Source organism: Marmota marmota, unplaced genomic scaffold (genome assembly GCF_001458135.2).
Source record: "Marmota marmota marmota unplaced genomic scaffold, marMar, whole genome shotgun sequence".
NCBI lineage: Eukaryota > Metazoa > Chordata > Mammalia > Rodentia > Sciuridae > Marmota > Marmota marmota.
Window position 1 is genome coordinate 1,169,947 of NW_026000174.1, and position 19,560 is coordinate 1,189,506.

The 19,560-nt window shown below is 35.7% G+C and overlaps 1 protein-coding gene and 1 long non-coding RNA gene across 4 annotated transcripts in view; one reads left to right on the forward strand and one right to left on the reverse strand.

Annotated features, from left to right (window-relative positions):
* Grm5 (glutamate metabotropic receptor 5) overlaps positions 1 to 14,368 on the forward strand; it is a 464,736-nt gene extending 450,368 nt beyond the window's left edge. For all 3 annotated transcript variants that reach the window (XM_015477321.2, XM_015477320.2, XM_048787923.1), the window contains one exon: positions 10,206 to 14,368. In XM_015477321.2, the coding sequence (XP_015332807.1) occupies positions 10,206 to 11,112 (907 nt within the window). In that variant the 3' untranslated portion in view covers positions 11,113 to 14,368. The remainder of the gene's footprint in view (positions 1 to 10,205) is intronic.
* Positions 1 to 19,560, reverse strand: part of LOC125611992 — a 40,327-nt gene that overhangs the window by 12,282 nt on the left and 8,485 nt on the right. The window contains exons 2-4 of the long non-coding RNA XR_007342227.1: positions 10,765 to 10,957; positions 8,251 to 8,357; positions 4,265 to 4,331 (exon numbers count right to left, since the gene is read on the reverse strand). This is a non-coding gene — a long non-coding RNA (uncharacterized LOC125611992). The remainder of the gene's footprint in view (positions 1 to 4,264; positions 4,332 to 8,250; positions 8,358 to 10,764; positions 10,958 to 19,560) is intronic.

Below are 19,560 nucleotides of genomic sequence, written 5' to 3' on the forward strand. Positions count from 1 at the left end.
ATATATATATATATATATATATATATATATATATATATATATATATATATATATGACTATTTGTATATTTGTATTTGCTTTATTTGAAACAACAGATTTATATCTTATGATTTCCTGTTTTAAAAAAAAGCAAATATACTTTATTTGACACAATAGATTATAGCTTCTGATTTCCTGTGAAGAGGAAGAAGAAAATCAAAATAATTTCTGATATAACAAGTGCCAAGCCAAAAAGGGAGAAGCCTGCCAAATAATCAGCAAGTTCAAACTTGTCTGCATTAAGAGAAGAATGTGTGAATTTTGAAGGATGCTTTCTACTTTTAGTCTCACCTCAAGATATAGATAATATCTTGCAGTTGGGTCCACTTATTCTCATTGTTGTATTCATATTAGGTGGGTAATCTAAAATATAGGCAAAAGTTATTGAACAAAACTGAGTGCTCTAAAAATTTAAATTGATCATTTCATCTAATTCCATGTGTCATGAGTCATTTTGAACTGATTCAACTCAAGTTTATTTATTTTTAAAACATTTATTCGTTACTTATGCCTACGTCAGAGTGTCTCATACTGGAAATTCAAGGAGAGATTAAATAGGCTTTCTATACCTAACCTTTTTTTACTGTTGTACTTCATATTCCTTGGATTCATTTTGGAGCACTGCTCTGTCATTTATTTTGACTTGGGTAACTTGGTTTAGTTCCATAACCTAAGTTTTCACATCTATAATGCAGGTTAGTTTTATAGGGCTGTGGCTTCCATGATACTGAGGTAGTAATGAACCCCACCAACCTCTGATTCTTGCTATCACACTGGAAAGATTTCAGACATGTTGTTCAGAATAACGGGCATGAGTTGATTAGAAGGGATAGGAAAGGGAGAAAGAGGACACGCTCAAGGAAGAGAGTAGGTTTTCTTAAAGAGAGGAATAGTGTGGCTCTCCTGCCATTCAGTTTTATTGAGAGTCCCTGGGGAGTTTCCTGAGTTGCCCAGGTCCATCTCTTGACTTTTGACCAACAACAGGATAACATCAGACTTTCAAATCCCCACTGCCATCACAACTCTAAATCACTTTGACTCATGCTGACTGGCTCTAATTCGTACCTGTTCTTAGGGATTTTGTAGTAAGGGGCAATTATCCTCATTTCCCTGAGTTCTGGGATCTCTTATCTGTGTCACAAAAGTCCCCCCCCCCTTCAGGGTAACTTTTGTTCTTATCGGCATTTCAGATCTTCAGTTCTCCTACAGATAATAAGTTGTTTGCAGAGCAATGTAACATATCCTGTGGACTTAAGCCAGGCAGTGCTGCAGGTAAATTACTTTTTAAAAGTGAAAACGTGAGGGTAAGCACAGTGGGCCTTTGCTGTAGAATTATTCCCTTAACTTCATGTTCCCACCACTCACATTTGTCTATGACCTATCAGTTAATGCCTGTCTATACCAAACATTCAAGATGGTAGAATTAACTTCATTCACTGAAACTCCCTGCCCAACTGCTCTGCACCTGGCCCCACACTGAGTACAGAAGATACTCAAAGCTGACATCTTTAGGGTGTTCCAGATATGGTGCAGAGTTGATTTTTAAATACATAATTCAATTTGAAAAGTGCCATATCAGAAAGCTGTTGTGAATGTCAAATATGATAATATAGGTGAAAACACCTTATGAGCAACAAAGTTTTATTCAAATGGGAGCTATTATTCTTTTGGGACCCTTCTTTGCCACCAATTCATTTCCATCTTTTATGCAAGGTTTAAATGGAGCTGAATTCCTCCACAGAGTTTTCCTGGCTGCACAGGCCCACAGATATAAAACATCTGTATCTTGTTCTCTCTCACTAAATTGTAATCTGAGACTTTATAATGATGACTGGAAAAGGATCATTTCTGTTTTGGGAAAAACACAAATAAACTAAAACTCCTTCTAGTCTTAATTGGAACACTTATACTAAAGACTAGAACTCAAAATTTAGGATAAGAGGTAGCTTAGTTTTAAGCTTTGAGTTGAGATAACTGAATTATGAATTAAAGGAAAGAGCTTAATTTAGGAAAGAAAATGCTGCAATGACTCAACAAAATGCCCAAGCTTAATACCTGCTCCTGTGTCACATTCTTCTTTGTTAAAATGAGTTCTCTTTATGAGCACTCTTGGAGGAGGTAGTCCTGTACTCGTGCCATTAGGCACTTTAATAACCCACCCAGGATGGACATGTAACATTTCCAAAAGGCTTTCTGTTGCTATTAAACCAAAAATTAGTTACCACAGGGGTGAGTTATCCTCCTTGCACAACCATTTTATTGGGGATTAAAGGTCTGGTAAGAAATATTTTCTGGGGCAATTTTAAAAGTGTGCAGCCACTGCTACTAAGAGAAAGATGAAAATCCATCTCATAGGGCTGAGGGAAGGGCTTCATGGGATTTGGCATACAGAATTAACGACTTTGTCATATTTTCAATGCATAATAAATTAAATGAATTTTGTTATTCTGTATTATTTTAACATCCCCAGTATATAGACCTCATTAAGCCCCACTTTATTTGGAAATTTCCTTGAAACTTCTTTCCCCAGTGGCAAGTTTCTCTGGATTCCTCTAATATCAACAATAAAAACCCAATGGTCAAAAACAAATGTCTTTTCTTTCACAGTAGTTTTCCTATTGGTTCATTCTTTCCATCCTCATTTTTGGCACACTCATTAGCATCTTAACATTGTATCCCTATATTATCAGAACAACCTCTTTAATCTTCCCCAGATTGCACTATTTTGCCTAAGACAATTTTCCCTATTCCTCAATCTCTAAAGAACTAATTAACTTAAAAAATATATAAATTTGGTCTTAACATTTTCCTGAAGGAGGATCAGGACTAGAGTTAGATGGGAAATAGCATCCATGGATGAAGCTGGTTGAATGTTTACAAAGATGATGGCATTGTGCCTGCATCCTAATTGTCTGCTGAGCTAATGATCAAAAATATAAACATTAAATAACAGAATTTCAATGGCTTAGGAATAACAAAAAGAAGACATGGTTATTTCTTCATTTATTTATCAAGAATGTAGGTTTTATTCATATCTAATAATCAGCCTACTTTTGTGGTCTAATATATTCAACCATGTATGCATTCCAGACACTGAGGAGAAACACAGAGTTATTATTAAGGGATTATTCAAATAGAGAAAGAGAGAAGGGGGAAGTAGATCTTTATAGATTGGGGGTAGTGTAATAGCAAGAATTTTTATAGAAGACAATATAGTCTAACCTGTACCTTCCAATACTTTAGCATCTACTATATCCCGATAGTCAAACTGGGCCCATGGTTATCTTCTTGAACCTAGTGGATTTTCTCTCTTGAACATTCCTTGTGGATTTTTGTCACTGTCACTGCTATCTTTCATGGAGGGCAATGTCTATCACTCTCTTTGTACATCACCATCGTCTATCAATTATTCAAAGCCTGGATGCATGCTGTCCCCTGTTGGAAGGTACCTTTCTCTGACCACTCCTGCTAGAAATGGTTTTCCCCTCTTATGAAATTTTGACTCCCTCCTGATATGTCCCCTGTTAGAGCCCAATGAACTGATTCCTTGTTTGCATGCTTCACTGCCATACTTCAATTTCCCTGTTTTTAGCATTCTTCCACCTGTCCATCTGCTTCCGCCTTTCAATGTCATAAGGAAAGGATAAACAACCTCTCCATCAAAATACTGTGAACACCTAATAATGTTAGCCTTCTGCACCTGTCTTCTCTCTTTAACTCCATCTTACCCTCCTTGAGAGCTGTCTCATACATCAGTAATTTTCATTCACAGTATTAAAAAGCATTCATGAATAAAAATCGTTTGCAAAGTTATCACATATTATCTGTTGTTATTAGTTTAAATGACAAACTTTTCAAAATAGTACAGATATAAAGTTATCCAAAAAACATATTATTGGAATTCTAAAATGAGTCAGAGACAAAATGAGAGAATTAGAACATCCATGGGAAAAGTGTTTTTTATTGCATTACAGCATGAAAGAGAAAAAAAGGCTGAGAACTGTCAAATAATATTAATTTATATGGTTGTAGGCTTCAAGTGCCTCCATCACTGAGACATCCAATCATTATCTCTGACAAACACTGTTACCTAATGAACTTGTGCTATTTGATTTAATGGCCACAAAAAGATGTAGAGTGCTTTCTTAAGCATATGAGTAAGCGTATGATTAAGAAGTCCAGAAACATCGGGCAAGAGAGACTATAAATAAAATGACTGGCTTACCTAGTGTAAACACATATCATCTCCAGATATCATCTGAGGTTTTCTTCTGTGGATTAAGGAGGTCTAACTTCAAAAAGAAAGTATGGACAGTGTAAATTGTAATTATAAATCAGGAGATGGCATTAGTCTCACTTTGCCATTTGTTAACTCTGTAACTGTTTTGGGCAAATCACCCAATCTCACTGAGCTTTGGTTTTCTCATCCTTGAAAAGGTTGATAAAGATGTTGTTCCTACCTATCTTTTACAATCAGAGCATTCCCAAACATACTTTATAAAGCACTGTGTAAACACAAGGTGGATTGCTTGGATTCTTCTATCTGTATTAGGTAATTAGTCCTTGGTTTCATTTCCTTTCACCTAAGTGTTTTTCTCTATGCAAACATTTCTAATGCATACATCGCCATGGCCATTTAACTTGTTTCTGTCAACAGATAGCTCTTTATATAGTGTAACTGAGGAAATTTATATAGATAATTCTGCTACTTTCTTACATGTTGTAGTGTGTTTCTCAGTGTAATTTTCAAAATCAAGATGTCAGGTTTTATTTATTTTTATGTGATGCTGAAGTTCAAACCCATTGCCTCACACGTGCTAGGCAAGCGCTCTACCATTGAGCCACACAACCCCAGCCCCTAGATGTCAGGTTTTGGGCAAAGGTTAGAAAGAAATTTGTTCACCTACTTTAAAATGTCTGAAAATAAACACTATCAAATTCTTTAGTGTTCTTTAAAAATTGTATCACCATACTTTGTAATTCAAGTCAAATTATAAAGTAAAATATATGGATACAAAACTCTAAGAAAACTAACCAAAAAAATGGAATCACCACTGAAAATTTTCAGTTTATAATATTCTTAAATTATGAAATTCTTTCATTCACTTAATATTTTCTGATGTCATTCTGCAGGCAGCAGTTGCTATGTTCTAACAACATTTCAAGTTTTTTATTTTTCAAATATTTTAATCTTAGAAAGCTCATAACCATACATCTCCCTCCTGGCTACCCTTCAAATCAAAATACCCAAACAAGAGAGGCTCAGTAATGAAGACCATTTTTAATAAAAAATACTTGTTAACTTTTGGAGGGCATGTTTGATTACTCAGAGTTTTCTGATGCCCTGCAACTATTTAAGTTATGAAGGAACTTCATAACTTAGACCATGCAACAAAAAATAAAAGTGTTGTTTAGCTTTATCTTTTTATAAAATTCAGTAACATAGAAGAATTTTAATTGCTTATATACTGTTCATACAACCCTAAACATGTTCTGAGGAATAAACACTACACAGCTTATTCAATAATCATTTGAATAAAAAAATTATAAATTCCACAAAGTTTTTGACAGTCAACTTCTCTCTATTAATGTTTGCCTCTAATGATGTCATGTTGTGGCAAAATGCTCTAATTTCTTCATATTTGGGCGATAAGTAGAGAAACCATTAAGCTGACATTTAGAGCCTGCTGGAAATTAATAAATTATTTAAGTGCCTATACTGAAGGAAAGAAGAAGTGGAAACTTCTCAAGGTAGAAGTTGTCATTTTTGCAGACCTGAAATGTAAACAAACAAACAAACAAAAAAAAAAAACAAGAAAACAAAAAAGTCGATAAACACTCAACATTATTGATATGCTGCTTATTTTTTATTCAAAAGTAAGGAGCAAATTATCACAAAAGAGAAGACATCACATTGCACAGTATTATTATGTCTGAGAAAGGATTAATGGTACCTGGAAAATAGTGGAAGCATTTTGGGGTTTCTTCCTATATGTAGCAAACCATTTTGTCTTGTCCCTCTCTCTTCCACTCCTCTTTCCTCCACTGATTTTCTAACAACCAATATATGCAGTGGAGAAAGGTAAAATCTATGGAGAGGTAAAGAAAAGTTTCCTTTCTTTTGTTTTCCTCAAGCCACTAAAATAAACATGTAATCCTGCTGCTGAAAAACAAAATCCTCAGCCTAAATAATAAACTCAATATCTCATCTCCATTGAGTGGAAGATTTCACAATAATGAATAATTTCTTGAGCTTGCAGAACTGCTATACTTTATTGAGAACACTCTTATGTATGTATCTATTAGATCCTCCAAAAAATCATGTGAGTTGGGCAATGGATATTCATTTCTTCCATTTTTAGCCATAAGGAATCTCAAAAGTGCTAAATGATTTGCCCAGCATTAATCAGGGTCAGCTCTTAGACCCACCATTTAGGTTCTATTTCCCTTCTACTATCCATATTGCTTCATTAAGCTTCATCACTGAGAAATTTCACTCGCGTGCACGTGCGCGCGCGCGCACACACACACACACACATAGCGATGAATGAAAAAAGTATTCATGATTTTCATTGTAGATATCAAGACCATATTTAATTGATGAAATATCTTTTATCTAGATACACTGAGTACTACTGATTTAAAGGAAGTGATATACAAAGTAAATAAATCCATAAGACAAAATTAATATTAAATCATCTTTGAAACTTCATTTCTAACAGAAAAAATATGAAATTTTAAAAATGAAATGCATTTATCCATTCAATTATTGGCCCCAATATAGTTTTGAGTGTGTGCAGTGTGCTAGGCAACACACACACTGGGTTTTATGGACATAACAAACCTGTGCCTTTGTGATGCCCATCTGGCAGATGCGACACACATATGACCCAGAGTTATCAAATGCCTAAATGGCTACAGAAATGGAAGTCAGCCTAATCAGGGTCTCAGTTAAGGAGAGCTTTCTTCAAGAAAAGTAAAGTGAAATGTGAAAGTAAATAAATATACTGTGTCTAAGCAAAAAAGAAAGTAGAAGAGAGAAGGGAGCACAATGAAAAAGCATTTCAAGAAGAGAATAACATGGAATTTAGTGGGAACAGATGGGACCAATCAGAAACACAGCTGAGGGTAAGAAAAAGAGGATGAAAGACTAGGGATTCAAATATTTGTTAAAATTGGTTAAGTAAGGAGAAACAACTTGAAAGATTTTATAGCTTTACCATGTATTTTATTTTTTCCTTAATTCTTTCTCTTTTACTGAGGCTCAAAATGGCATTGAGTATATTGCTTTTATTTACTGACATGTTGTATTCACATTGAACACAAAAACTGAACATTCTTAGACACATTCTCCTTACTATATACCTGAGTTGTTTCACTGAATCCTCAAAATAACTTTTGCCAATTGAATCATTGTCTGCTTCTTGCTGAAACTTAGAAATTATTCTTCCTCAAGCATCCAGGATGGCAGATCCAGAATTAGAATCCAGTATCTCTTGTCCATTACACTTTCCACAGCACCACACATGGCCCTGTTAGCTGAAAAATCCTATTCATCTATAAAAGTCTTGGTAAGATTTTGTTGTCATTGAATAAGAACTGACTTCATAAAACCTACATTTCACTAATAAAGAGCTAAGTAACATCATGAGTAGGTTTTTCTTTTTCTTATGAATTCTTGTTTGCTTTGGGGAAAAAAAATCTGTAATGTTCTACAGAATGAAATGAAGTGCTCTGATTTGGACTCCATTTCTCTGATGTCTTCTATGTCTATTCAGATGCTCTTGTGCTCTTTCTCCCTCAAGGCCATGGGCACTGTGTGCAAAGGCACAATCAGAAAATTAGATGTAACTATTTTATTCAAAACTTGTTAGTTAGGATGGTTCTCTTTTCACATATTCACCAAAAAGTTTTTCGGTATGCTGTCACAGTTTGAGGCATGACTATGTGTGAGTCCAAAGACTGTCACTGTTAACATCCAAAGTTATGTTCCATCATAGTAATCTAAAAGCATTCAAGAGAGAATGAAAGAGAAAGACTTTTAAAAGTAAATGTTACAAAACTGCTCTGCTGAAAGCAAAAGCATCTCTAGGGTAAAGCTTGCTTGAATAAATCCAGTTATGCTTCTGGTTTCTAGTCTATGCTTTGTATTAAAAGAGGCCTCAGTGACCTGAAAGACTAATTGCTCTTCCCAAAATGGCTGTTTCTTACCTGCAGGTAGCAGAGAAAGGGAGTAGTTGGCAACCATCCTCTCAATCAAATCCCATGAATAACCTGGCCCATTTCTTCTGTGCCATGATGCAGAAGTTAGTGGTCACCTGGGAAAAAGAAAAGTAATGCACTGAAAACTTAAAAGGTAGCAGGTCAGGTTAATACAAAATGGAAAAAAACAAATCCTGAGACAGTGTTAGAAAGGAAAGTCAAGCATTTGGCAGTATCCTTTCGGCTACTATAGATGCATAGCAACCTCCAAATCTAGAAATGATTTCATTCATCCTTTCCCGAAAAGTGGGTGGGGGTGGTGAGAAATATCTCACATTCCAGAATTCTGAAGGACATTAGGTTGTAATATATAGAGCAGATTAAATGAAATGAGATTTCACAGGAAGTAGTAGAAAAAGGAATACCACAAAGTAAAAAGGGACAGATGAAGAAGCAAGCAGTATAGGAAAGTCAAGAAGAATGTTGTTAAAAGGGCTATAGAGACAGTGGTCTGTTTCCAAAGGAGCAAGTGTCTCAGGCAGAGTGGATCTGGCGGGTGCAATCAGGCAACCTTAAAGCAAGTGGGCTCCAAACAGGGTTTAGACCCCTGCTTGGCAATGGAGAGATGAGAGCCCAGAACAAAGGATAGCTTTCTGTCAGAGTTCCTCAGTGAAACACCAGCATCAGTCACCTTGGGGAAGGGGACACAGAAGAGAGTTCTGATAAAAAGCATAGATGCTTAAAACCCAATTCAGACAATCAGAATGGGGGGGGGGGGAAATGACTAACCTGGCAATTTTGACAAACACCCTAGGTGAGTCTTATGTATAATTAATACAATAAAACTACATTTTTTCACCATTCTTCTCAAACTGCCCCAGGCTATCTCTTGGTCACAACTCCTAAAATATAGATGTCTGCATTAAAGATAACAGATCCCCTAGTCACAGAAATCTTGCATGTAATTCATGACATGGATTCACATCAAGCTTTTTCCATGTGATGTCCCTGCAGGTCAGGGACATGATATTCCTGATGAAGAACAGTTTTTGAGGTCGTTGTGTCAGGCTGGGGTGGTAAGGGTGCAGACTTTGAGAATGGGAACCAACTACACCTTCATCAGAGTAACTTTCAGAGCCAAGGTTGGAGAACAAAAAGGACTATTTGGGAAAGAATAGAGGGAGAAAGACCTTGTCAGATGACACTCATCAAGGTCAAAACTGGAGATCTCTATCTTAGGTGCCATAGGGATGCATTTCACTCTTACACGTGGAATTCAAGTTTTAAGCTTAAAAAGAATGTGAGAATTTATGTGAAGTAGAGAATTTCTAATTAATTATTTTCCAGCAAATAAGCCAACCTAAATAAAACCAAGTTCAAATTCTGAAGTTCAGATAGAAATACCTAGTTATAAATATAAAACTGCATTATAAAATTTGAATTTGAACCATACTACTTCCTGGTAAACCCTGATTCTCTCACTACCCTTCTCCCCTCTTGAGACTGTGAGTTTAGATTGTAGTTATAATGTTCCCTCCATCTAACTCTAGGAAAACCTTACCCTGTACCAGGCACTCCTGAACACAACTACAATACTACAAACCCTGGTTTCTGGATTTGCAGCATAAACAACTATTGTACTCAAGGGTGGGCAGAGAATCCTGAAAAATGCTCCTGTAGCTTTCTATCCCATCTGACACATGTTCATGGTAGTGATACAGCTAAAATAAAGCAGATAAAATACGGATATTTATACGGATAAAATAAAGCAGCCTTTAACCCAGAAGAAAACCAAGGACACTTCTAAAGGCCTCTTTCCATGATGTCCTTTTGATGTGTGATTTCTTGAAAGAATATGAAAAGCCCTTCCTTCTCAGTCCCCACAATCACCCACCATTGGGGAAGCCACCTGGAAGACCCCTTCAGACCTCGCTGAGTCATCTCTCTTCTCTTTCTCTCAACAGCTCTAATGGAAAATCTGTCACGTGGGCCCAGAACGAGAAGAGTAGGGGACAGCACCTATGGCAGCGGCTGTCGGTCCACATCAACAAGAAAGAGAACCCCAACCAAACGGCTGTCATCAAGCCCTTCCCCAAGAGCACGGAGAGCCGCGGGCTGGGCACCGGCGCGGGCAGCGCGGGCCCAGGGGCGTCTGGGGGCGTGGGAGGCGCGAGCTGTGCTAGCGCTAGCCCAGCAGGGGCTGAGCCCCCAGACGCGGGTGCCAAGGCGCTGTACGACGTGGCGGAGGCGGAAGAGCAGTTTCCTGCGCCCGCGCGGCCGCGTTCGCCGTCGCCCATCAGCACGCTGAGCCACCGCGCGGGCTCGGCCAGCCGCACGGAAGACGACGTGCCCTCGTTGCATTCGGAGCCCGCAGCGCGCAGCAGCTCCTCGCAGGGCTCGCTCATGGAGCAGATCAGCAGCGTGGTGACTCGCTTCACCGCCAATATCAGTGAGCTCAATTCCATGATGCTGTCCACAGCTGCTCCTGGCCCCGGAGTGGGCGCTCCTCTCTGCTCGTCCTACCTGATCCCCAAAGAGATCCAACTGCCCACGACCATGACCACGTTCGCCGAAATCCAGCCTCTGCCAGCTATAGAGGTCACTGGTGGCACACAGGCCGCAGCCGGAGCCTCACAGGCAGGGGGCGCTACTCCGGAGACCCCAGCGGCCGGTCCCGAGGCGGCGGCCGGCAAGCCAGACCTGGAGGAGCTGGTGGCTCTCACCCCGCCGTCCCCTTTCAGAGACTCAGTGGACTCGGGGAGTACGACCCCCAACTCGCCAGTGTCCGAATCGGCCCTCTGTATACCATCGTCTCCCAAATATGACACTCTTATCATAAGAGATTACACTCAGAGTTCCTCGTCGTTGTGAACGTCACTGGAAACCATGCTGGGATCCGCATGCAGAGCAGAGATCTCCGTGTTCACACGGAGGGACGCATTGACACGCGTTCTCATCCGGTTAGGACCTGAGGTAGAAGATGCCAATTTCAGCCTTGATGGAAACACGAGATTATAGTGCTATTTCACAACAACAACCGACGAAGACACCAACTACAAATTTTTTGGCAGATTTTCTTCTAGTGGCCTTAGAAAACATGGGCTTTTAAGAAACATTGCTTATATTTTTGAGGGCTGACAAGGAGTCTGTTAAAACAGTTACATACCAAGTGCTTTGCTCTAGGGAAAGCAGAGAGAGTGAAAAAGCATAATGGAAGGTGAAAGAGTAGTTAATAAGCAACTGTAAAAAGTTTTATTTGTTTACTTTAATTCTTTTCCCAGAAGAGTCTTTGATTCACCAAACATGAATGTACATTTTCTAACAAACTCTTACATCTGGGACCAAAACGTCAACCTTTCTGGTTACTTTTTTATTTATTTATTTTTTTCCTTCCTTTAAAGACCTTGGAAAGCAGTACCTTGGGCCCAGTACTTAGAGGTGGGAGTTGTTGTGAGTATGTCCCATGCATAACACACAACTGGATAGTGAGTGCTGCGCTAATGCACCTAGAGCTTCTACCTGAGACTTTCCTCTCCAATTTGGTTGTGAAATACTCTTCCAAAAGCCTGCATCTGGAATTCCACCTAGATATTTCAGATTCACCTCCATTAACCAAGAAAAACCAGTGGAAGATTTCTTGACTATTTCACCATGTTGCCAATCAATACTGGAGTAGCAAAAAAATAATAATAATATTTTCTGGAATACCATTTTGTAATTCCCTCATTGGGGTGCATTGTGTAGCTGGAATTTCTCTTTATAATAATAATAATTCTTGAGCTCCAGCCTGGCGATCTGTTTCATGATACACAGCCACTCCTTATGAATGCTGTTCCGTTAGTGTTGCCAGCTAAAATATTAAAATATGCATTTGGGCTTCTTCATTCCTTTCTTTTGAGAACCTGATGCACAAGAGCTCCTCTGTTCTTTTTGAGTCCCACCACTGGAAGAGTGGTCCGTAGACCTAACGAAGACGTTGTCACTATTGGAGGGACTATTGTTGAAAAAATTAATACAATATTAACACACTGAAAATTTTAAACTGTGTCAAGTAGGCTTAGCAAAGATTTTGCTATGCCAATGAGCAGTGATTTTATCTTTTCCTGGCTGCTTACACAGGGCAGCTATGAACTATGACAAACGTAGATTTTTCAAAGCAATACAGAATACTGAAACAGAGGAACCTTAATGAATATTAACAAGTCTTTCTTAGCCATTCCAAAAAAAAAGAAAGAAAAAGAAAAAAAGACAAAGCAACTATTAATATTTTCATTTTAAAAATAAGTATTAATATGATTTGTGCACTTCATACTGTCACTTTTTAAATACTGCAGAAAAGAGATTTAGAGTTATAATAAAAATATGTGCTTTGATAGGATCATATAAGGTAGAAATCATAGCTCAAGACCTGAATTCACTGTCATCTCTTTATTCATCCCACTGCAGCTATCCTCAGGTACCAAATGTTTTTGATTTCTAAATAAAGATAGTAATAAAAGGAGGAGGTGTCCTATAAATTTAAAGTTCAGTTGACCCAGCCTTATACTAAAGATAGCCTTATGAAAAAGATTTGCTGTGAGGCAGAAGTCTATTTTTGGCAGAGAGAAAAATAAATAGAATTTTTCCTTTTAGCTAAATATCCTTATTTTAAATCTCTCATCTACTTAAAAAAATTGAGAAATTGAAGACTATTCATTGGCATAACTTACTATCTCCTCTTTAAAAAGTTACAATGAATATACTGCTTGTGGATTTTCCTTTTCTGATATGTTCTTACTTGAAATTTGAAGTCAGTTCTCCCAATATAAAACATTTAAAGCTAATGTTAATTTTCTAAAATATTCTTAACAGTAATCAAACCTCCTATGCCAGATTTGAAAATAACATCATCAGAGCACCCTGATCCCAAATATGAGTGAGACTCTTGAAACAGAAATGAAATCCTATTTCATTCATGAAGCTAATTTTCCTAATTTCATTGAAAGAAAATGTCTGCCTCCACCAGAAAAACTAATGTAAATATTTGGAAATATTAACACTCCTGGATCCCCATCAGAAAGGTGACACTCATCTGGGGATTACTGTCTTGATTTCCTAGGTATATTTCTAAATATGCTCTATTCTCTAAGCTTTACAATTTGTGTCATTAAATTCTTACATTGATTTCTATTTTATTCTCAAGTACAATAAGTTTCACTCTACTGACCAAAAAAAAAAAATTTTTAAAAACTTTCTCCATAACTAAATTCTTTGTTTTTATTTATCAGTAACATTTCCTTAAAAAGTACATCACCTTCAGAAACTTCATTAGAAATTAAAATTTAATGCAAATAAATTTTCACCTGATTATTTCACATGTCATTATCAACTATCATAATAAAAAAATAGAGAACAAGATGTATTTTTCTCTATATTTCTATGACCTTTGACACATCATTAAATACATTGTATATTGGACCATAAAATTATTAGTGATACATTCTTGAGATGTTTTATTTTGGAATGATGCTAATTGTCTCTTTGCCAATTCTAATACCAGGTTCCAAGTAATAACTCTACAATACAAAGAGAACTGACATGTACTCCAGGGCTAGATACGGGGTACCTATTTTTATTTCCTTGGAAACAATCTGTTACTGGTGCCCAGTGATAATTCAGTAGGGATCTGTATGTCTAAAAGGAAAGGGAAAGTACAGAAAAATACTAAGGATCAGCAAAGTGACACTACAAGAGAGTCTGGTCCTGGAAAGAAAAAGAGAAGACCTGGGTTGATCAAGTTGTACTGATTAAGCAATCCCCTCCTCTTCTGTGGGAGAAGAGTGGGGGCAGCCTGAGAAGACCATATCTGGATTGGGGGAAAAAGTTATTTTTAGGCTAGGAGTGGAAAACAGAAAGGGAGTATGGAAAGGAAAATCATCAGAAATTTGAAGCAAGAGAAAAAAGCAAATCCCCAAATGTGCTAATCCTTGAAAGTAATAGTCTTTTCCAAACTATTGATATTACCAGCAAGTGATCAGGAAGACTGGGAGTTATTTCTGACTGTAACTGAATTGTATAATGGCTTTTTTGCAGTTCTGTGACTTCCAAACCAGGAATTAAACAATTTTTTTAAATAAAAACAAACAAACAAACAAAAAAAGAAGAAAAAAAAAAAGAAAAAAAAAAACTTTTCCTATACTAGTCTCCCAGCAAAATGTACATGTTTTGGAGACTTCAAAGGTATTATATGAGTTCACATTTAGCAACAGCTTATTAATAACCCTCAAGCTGTCAGAATCTCTATAGTTACCATTGACAATTTTATACTGTGAAAAAATATACAGATCAGTGAATGTGTAAAGATAAATTAGAATTTGCTTTGAAAAAGTTTGAGGCCTGGAAGATTCTCTATTGTCTATTGAAAAATGAGGCATGTATAAAATAGTTGGTTGAATTTCACTGATCTTCCCAATGTGAACAAATATACTATGTATATTGTGTGTATTTCTAGAATTCAATGGCAGCTGCTGGTGGTGTTGTAATTAGAAATCTATATAGAATATAGATGTTTTAGAGAGATGGTGCCAATCCTAAAAGATTTGTGTGGGCTACAAGTGCTTGTACCTACTTTTTCTGCACTTACAACTGATTTGGTTTTAAAATTGTGTGCGCGTATCTGTTTTTTCTGTTGTTGCAGCTTATACTATTAAAATGATAGAGAATGTTAAATTATTTTGATGTGAATTGCAAATGATTTTTTTCATAAAGTTTAACATTTTTATCAGCAGTTTTGCTTTGTACTTGTATAAATGTGTTTTATTTTAGCATTTTAAAATACACTTGCCTGTTTCTCAGTTGTCTAAATCACGTTATAGTTGGTGTTTGTGAAGTCAGTTGTGTTTTGAAAAATATTAAAAAAGAAACTATGGTATGACTTAAGATTATTACCCTCAAATGTTTAGAATATTAACCTAATAGTGTTTTCTAAGATGAAAAGAGCCACACTATTAATTTAAAATTTTGATTGATATACACATTTTGAATTACAGGGTTTATGAAGTAAGCAGTGGACAATATATTAAAATTAAAATACAAATCAACCAGATATGCTGTCCCGAAAGACATCTACAAACACCTTTTAAGATGTGAATTTAAAAATACATTTTTTTAAAGAAATGTGGGGCAAATAATTTTTTTGTCTAGGTATACAAGTTATAGAAATAGTTCCATAACTTTCCAAGTGGATAGAGGTAACATCACAAGGATAAAATAGATTATTGTGTGTATGTCTATGTGTCTATGTATATTATAAACAATTATATATATATATATGCACATATATGAAAAGAGAGATTTTAATTTTGGGTTCATCTACGTATGTGCTTGTGTGTAAATGTGTGTTTGTGTGTATGTGCATATCTATATAATTTACCCAGAAAAAATTATTGATAAATTACTTAGTACTTTGATTCTAACATAAATTTACATATCTGAACACAAATCAGAAGACCTAAATGTAGAATATAGAGTAGATAATTTATGTATAAAAAAGAAAGACAATATGGATTTTAAAATAAATCATCACTATGCTTCCAAACATTGTATTATTTATACTCACACATGATGTATACACATATCTACATATATTATTGAACAAATTATGTTCAATCTTTAAAAACAAAACTATTTTCTCTGCTTCTTGACACTCTGCCCTTCAGAGTAATCTATTCTGAGATAATTTCAATGGGCAGATGTTCATATAAAATTGAGCTAAAGGAGAGAGATCTATAAAAAACCATATAGAAAATTTTCTTCTAAATATCAACAGTCTTGTAAGAATAGAAACATGAAAGGTCATTCAAATCCAGCTGAACCAATAAAAATAACATTAAATTAAAAGCAAGGATCTAATACTAACCATCTAACCTCAGGTAAATTACCTTGATATCTCCACAGCTCAATTCCTCTTTCTTTAAATGCAGAGGTGAGAAAAAAAAAAAACAAAACTCTGGTCTCTTTCATTTCCAACATTCCTGATACATGATAAGTGTTTAGTACAAAGAAGGCATCATTAATAGCACTATAGCATGTAGTATATACAGTTGATATTCAGCAGGTACATAAAATATATCATGTTCAATAATACTTGTGGAGATAGAACAAAGTTTGTCCAAACCTAAGCATATTTCAAGAGGAAAGTTATTGAAATTTGAACTCATATGCAACCTTGGAAGTGTCTATTTAGGACATCTTAGTAAATTGTATTGAATACCACAGAAAGAATATTTTTATTATGTTAAAATCTCTGCTGAATGCTGTGGCCAGTGTTTTAATTATGCTGCCCATGAATGAAAAATACTAGAAAATGAACAGTTCTCATTAACTTTTTATGGTAGCTAACTGGGTAGTTAAGTGGGAATATAGAAAGAATTATATTTATGAACCTATATTTTGTTTATCACAAGATCTTTTGAAATTCAGGACAAATTACTACATTTTACACTGGTTATTATTTTTTAGTTGTTAATATATTGAATAAACTCTACAAAGAAAATGTTTAAACTTAGCTTCAAAAGCCATTCTTAGTATCTTAGTCCAAAAGTATTACAGGAAAACTTAACTTTCACAAGAATATTTTAAAATAGCTTTTATTTCAGAGCAAGGGCATTTATTTTTGCCAGGACAGATGTCTTTTTCAGTTATATATAACCTATAGACAGACTAGTTATGTGATATACATTTCAAACACACTTGGCTTATTTATAAGTATCTTACATTCCTACTCACTCACTTTAAAAAATAAACTTTACATACTATCATATTCCAATAATTGAATAAGTATTACAAATTAAATGAATCACATATACATGAAAATTTAAATAACATATTAAATTTTCTTTTCTGATCTGTTAAACAGCAATTGACAATGCAGAAAAAAATATTATTTATTATTGGTACTGGGTGTTGAACAAAGGGCCACTTTACCCCTGAGATACATCCCCAGCTCTTTTTATTTTATTTTATTTTTTATTTTGAGACAGGATATCACTAAATTGACTAGGCTGGCCTTGAACTTGTGATCCTGCTGCCTCAATTTCCACAGTCACTGGAATTATAGGCATGTGCCATCACAACTAGCAAAAGTTGTAGAGTTTTAAAAATTTGGAAAACATAATAATTTCAAATAAATTACTTTCTTCCCCTTAGAACTTATTTCTTCAATTTTTCAATATGCTAATATTTTCTTCCTTGCTCTTTTTTTTTTCCATAAAGCTGTATCTTCTGAGGAATTTCATGGAACACATTTTGGAAATGCTATCATATAAAATTTATAATGTGTAGACATTTTTATTCAGACTTCAAAATATATTGTCATTTCCATGAGGTTCTCATAAGCCTTTTTAAGCAGAAAATGTGGATTCAAACAGGTTAGCATCATCTTCAGGAGCTGCGTTACTGAACTATGGGAAATCTTACTCATTTTTATTCATTTTCCTTTCATTTTATGATATCTCAGACTTGTACTAGTACTTTTTTTATTTTCTTGGTTCAAGCTGAGAGTTTTCTTTTACTTTTCGTTTTATGTAATCATTTTTTATTAGAAGTATTAAATGGTTCCCTTAACTGTCATAGTCTCAGAGGAAGGAACATATGAGAGACAGCATTAGTAGATGTTGACTAGCAAGGGAGTGTCTTCTAAGGGCAGCAGCAGGCTATTAGAACAGAAACTAATTATGGTAACTGTTTTCATATTTTTACTAATGTCCTTAGATGAGCAAAATTACATACACACATGGATAGCATATTCCATATCAATGCATTTCTATTCCTGCATATTCAAGATGGATTTCAGCCCTGCCATTTACTTGCATACGTGTTGTGGCACTTAGTCACATGCTTAATCTCTCTGAAGAGCTTAAATCACATAACTAACTCAGGTGACTTTACCCTGGTCTCCAATGAGGCATAAAAAAAATCTAAATGTATACAGAGAGAAAAAGTTCTTACTCTGGGAAGACAACTACTCACCTGAATAAAACAGGAAAAAATCAACAACAGCATTATGGGAATATACTGACTAGTTCTATCTAGGCAAAATCAAAGAAGAGAGTGGGAATACTTTGTTGGGTGGAAATTTAAGAGCACCAAATTGAATTCATGAGAAATATAAGGGGGCTGAGATAAAACCCTATTCCTCATTGACAAAGCAGGGATCAGGAGTCCAAGAAAAATGTGACTGATGATAACAAGACCAACAAACAAGAAGCACAAAAGAAAGAGTGATGAATTGTCTCATCAAGTGGTGCTATTCACTATACCCGCATGACTGTCAACCCAGGCCTGATCATGCAAAGCCCCAGGGGAAGAGCAAATGATAAATATACAAAGGCAAGTATAGGAAAGTGAACATCTGGCAAGAAATCATTAAAAATGAAACTCATTGAAAGGCTCAAAAGAGATAGCTTAAAGTGATAAAATACTTAGAAGTTAAAACAGCAATAAACTGATATGTGTTTCAATATTTATAAAAAAATATGGCTTCAAAGTTTTATAAAACAAAAAACAGAATTAAAAATTCTACAATTATAGTCTTTAATATATTTTACTAACACAAAGAGCAAGAAGCCAAAAAAATAAAATGAAATAAAATTTACAAAAATCAAGTAACATAAGTGGCAAGAAGAGTCAAGCAAATCTACTTAGAGTTAACACAAAACAAACATTCTTTTCATCAACCTTTTAACATTTGTAAATATACAACCTAGATCAGGACACAGAGAAAATGTTAACAAATTGCATAAAGCAAAAAATCATACAGTCTATATTCATTAACAAAAATATATGAAATCTTAAAAGAAAAAAAAAAACATCCAAACAAAATATATTCACTTGGGATTTATCTTCTAAGATAGCTTCTGTAACTAGAAGAAAATCTTAACTAAGTCACAATCTACTAAAAAATGAATGTTATAGAGAACTATGTATATTATAATTTGTAGACGAGCCAATGAGTACTCAAAAAAGTTTTATCCGAAATGTTTTAATTTATTAAAAATAAAATTAAGAGGGATCCAACATGGCAGTGAGAGGGGAGGCAGCGCTTTCAGTACCTCCTCAACAACGGGGTCAGAGAGACGCATGGATACGCTTAGATTCGACCTGCTGAGAAACTCCTAGCAAAATTCCACTAAATAGAGATCGGCCAGGAATCGGTAGGATTTTTGGCGGTGACAGTCTGCACTAGACGAGTGAATCTCCGCCACGCAGCGCAGAGGTCCAGACCCACCAGCCGCTGCCCGCGCGACTCGGCGACTGTCGGCTGCCTGCACGCGGCCCCCG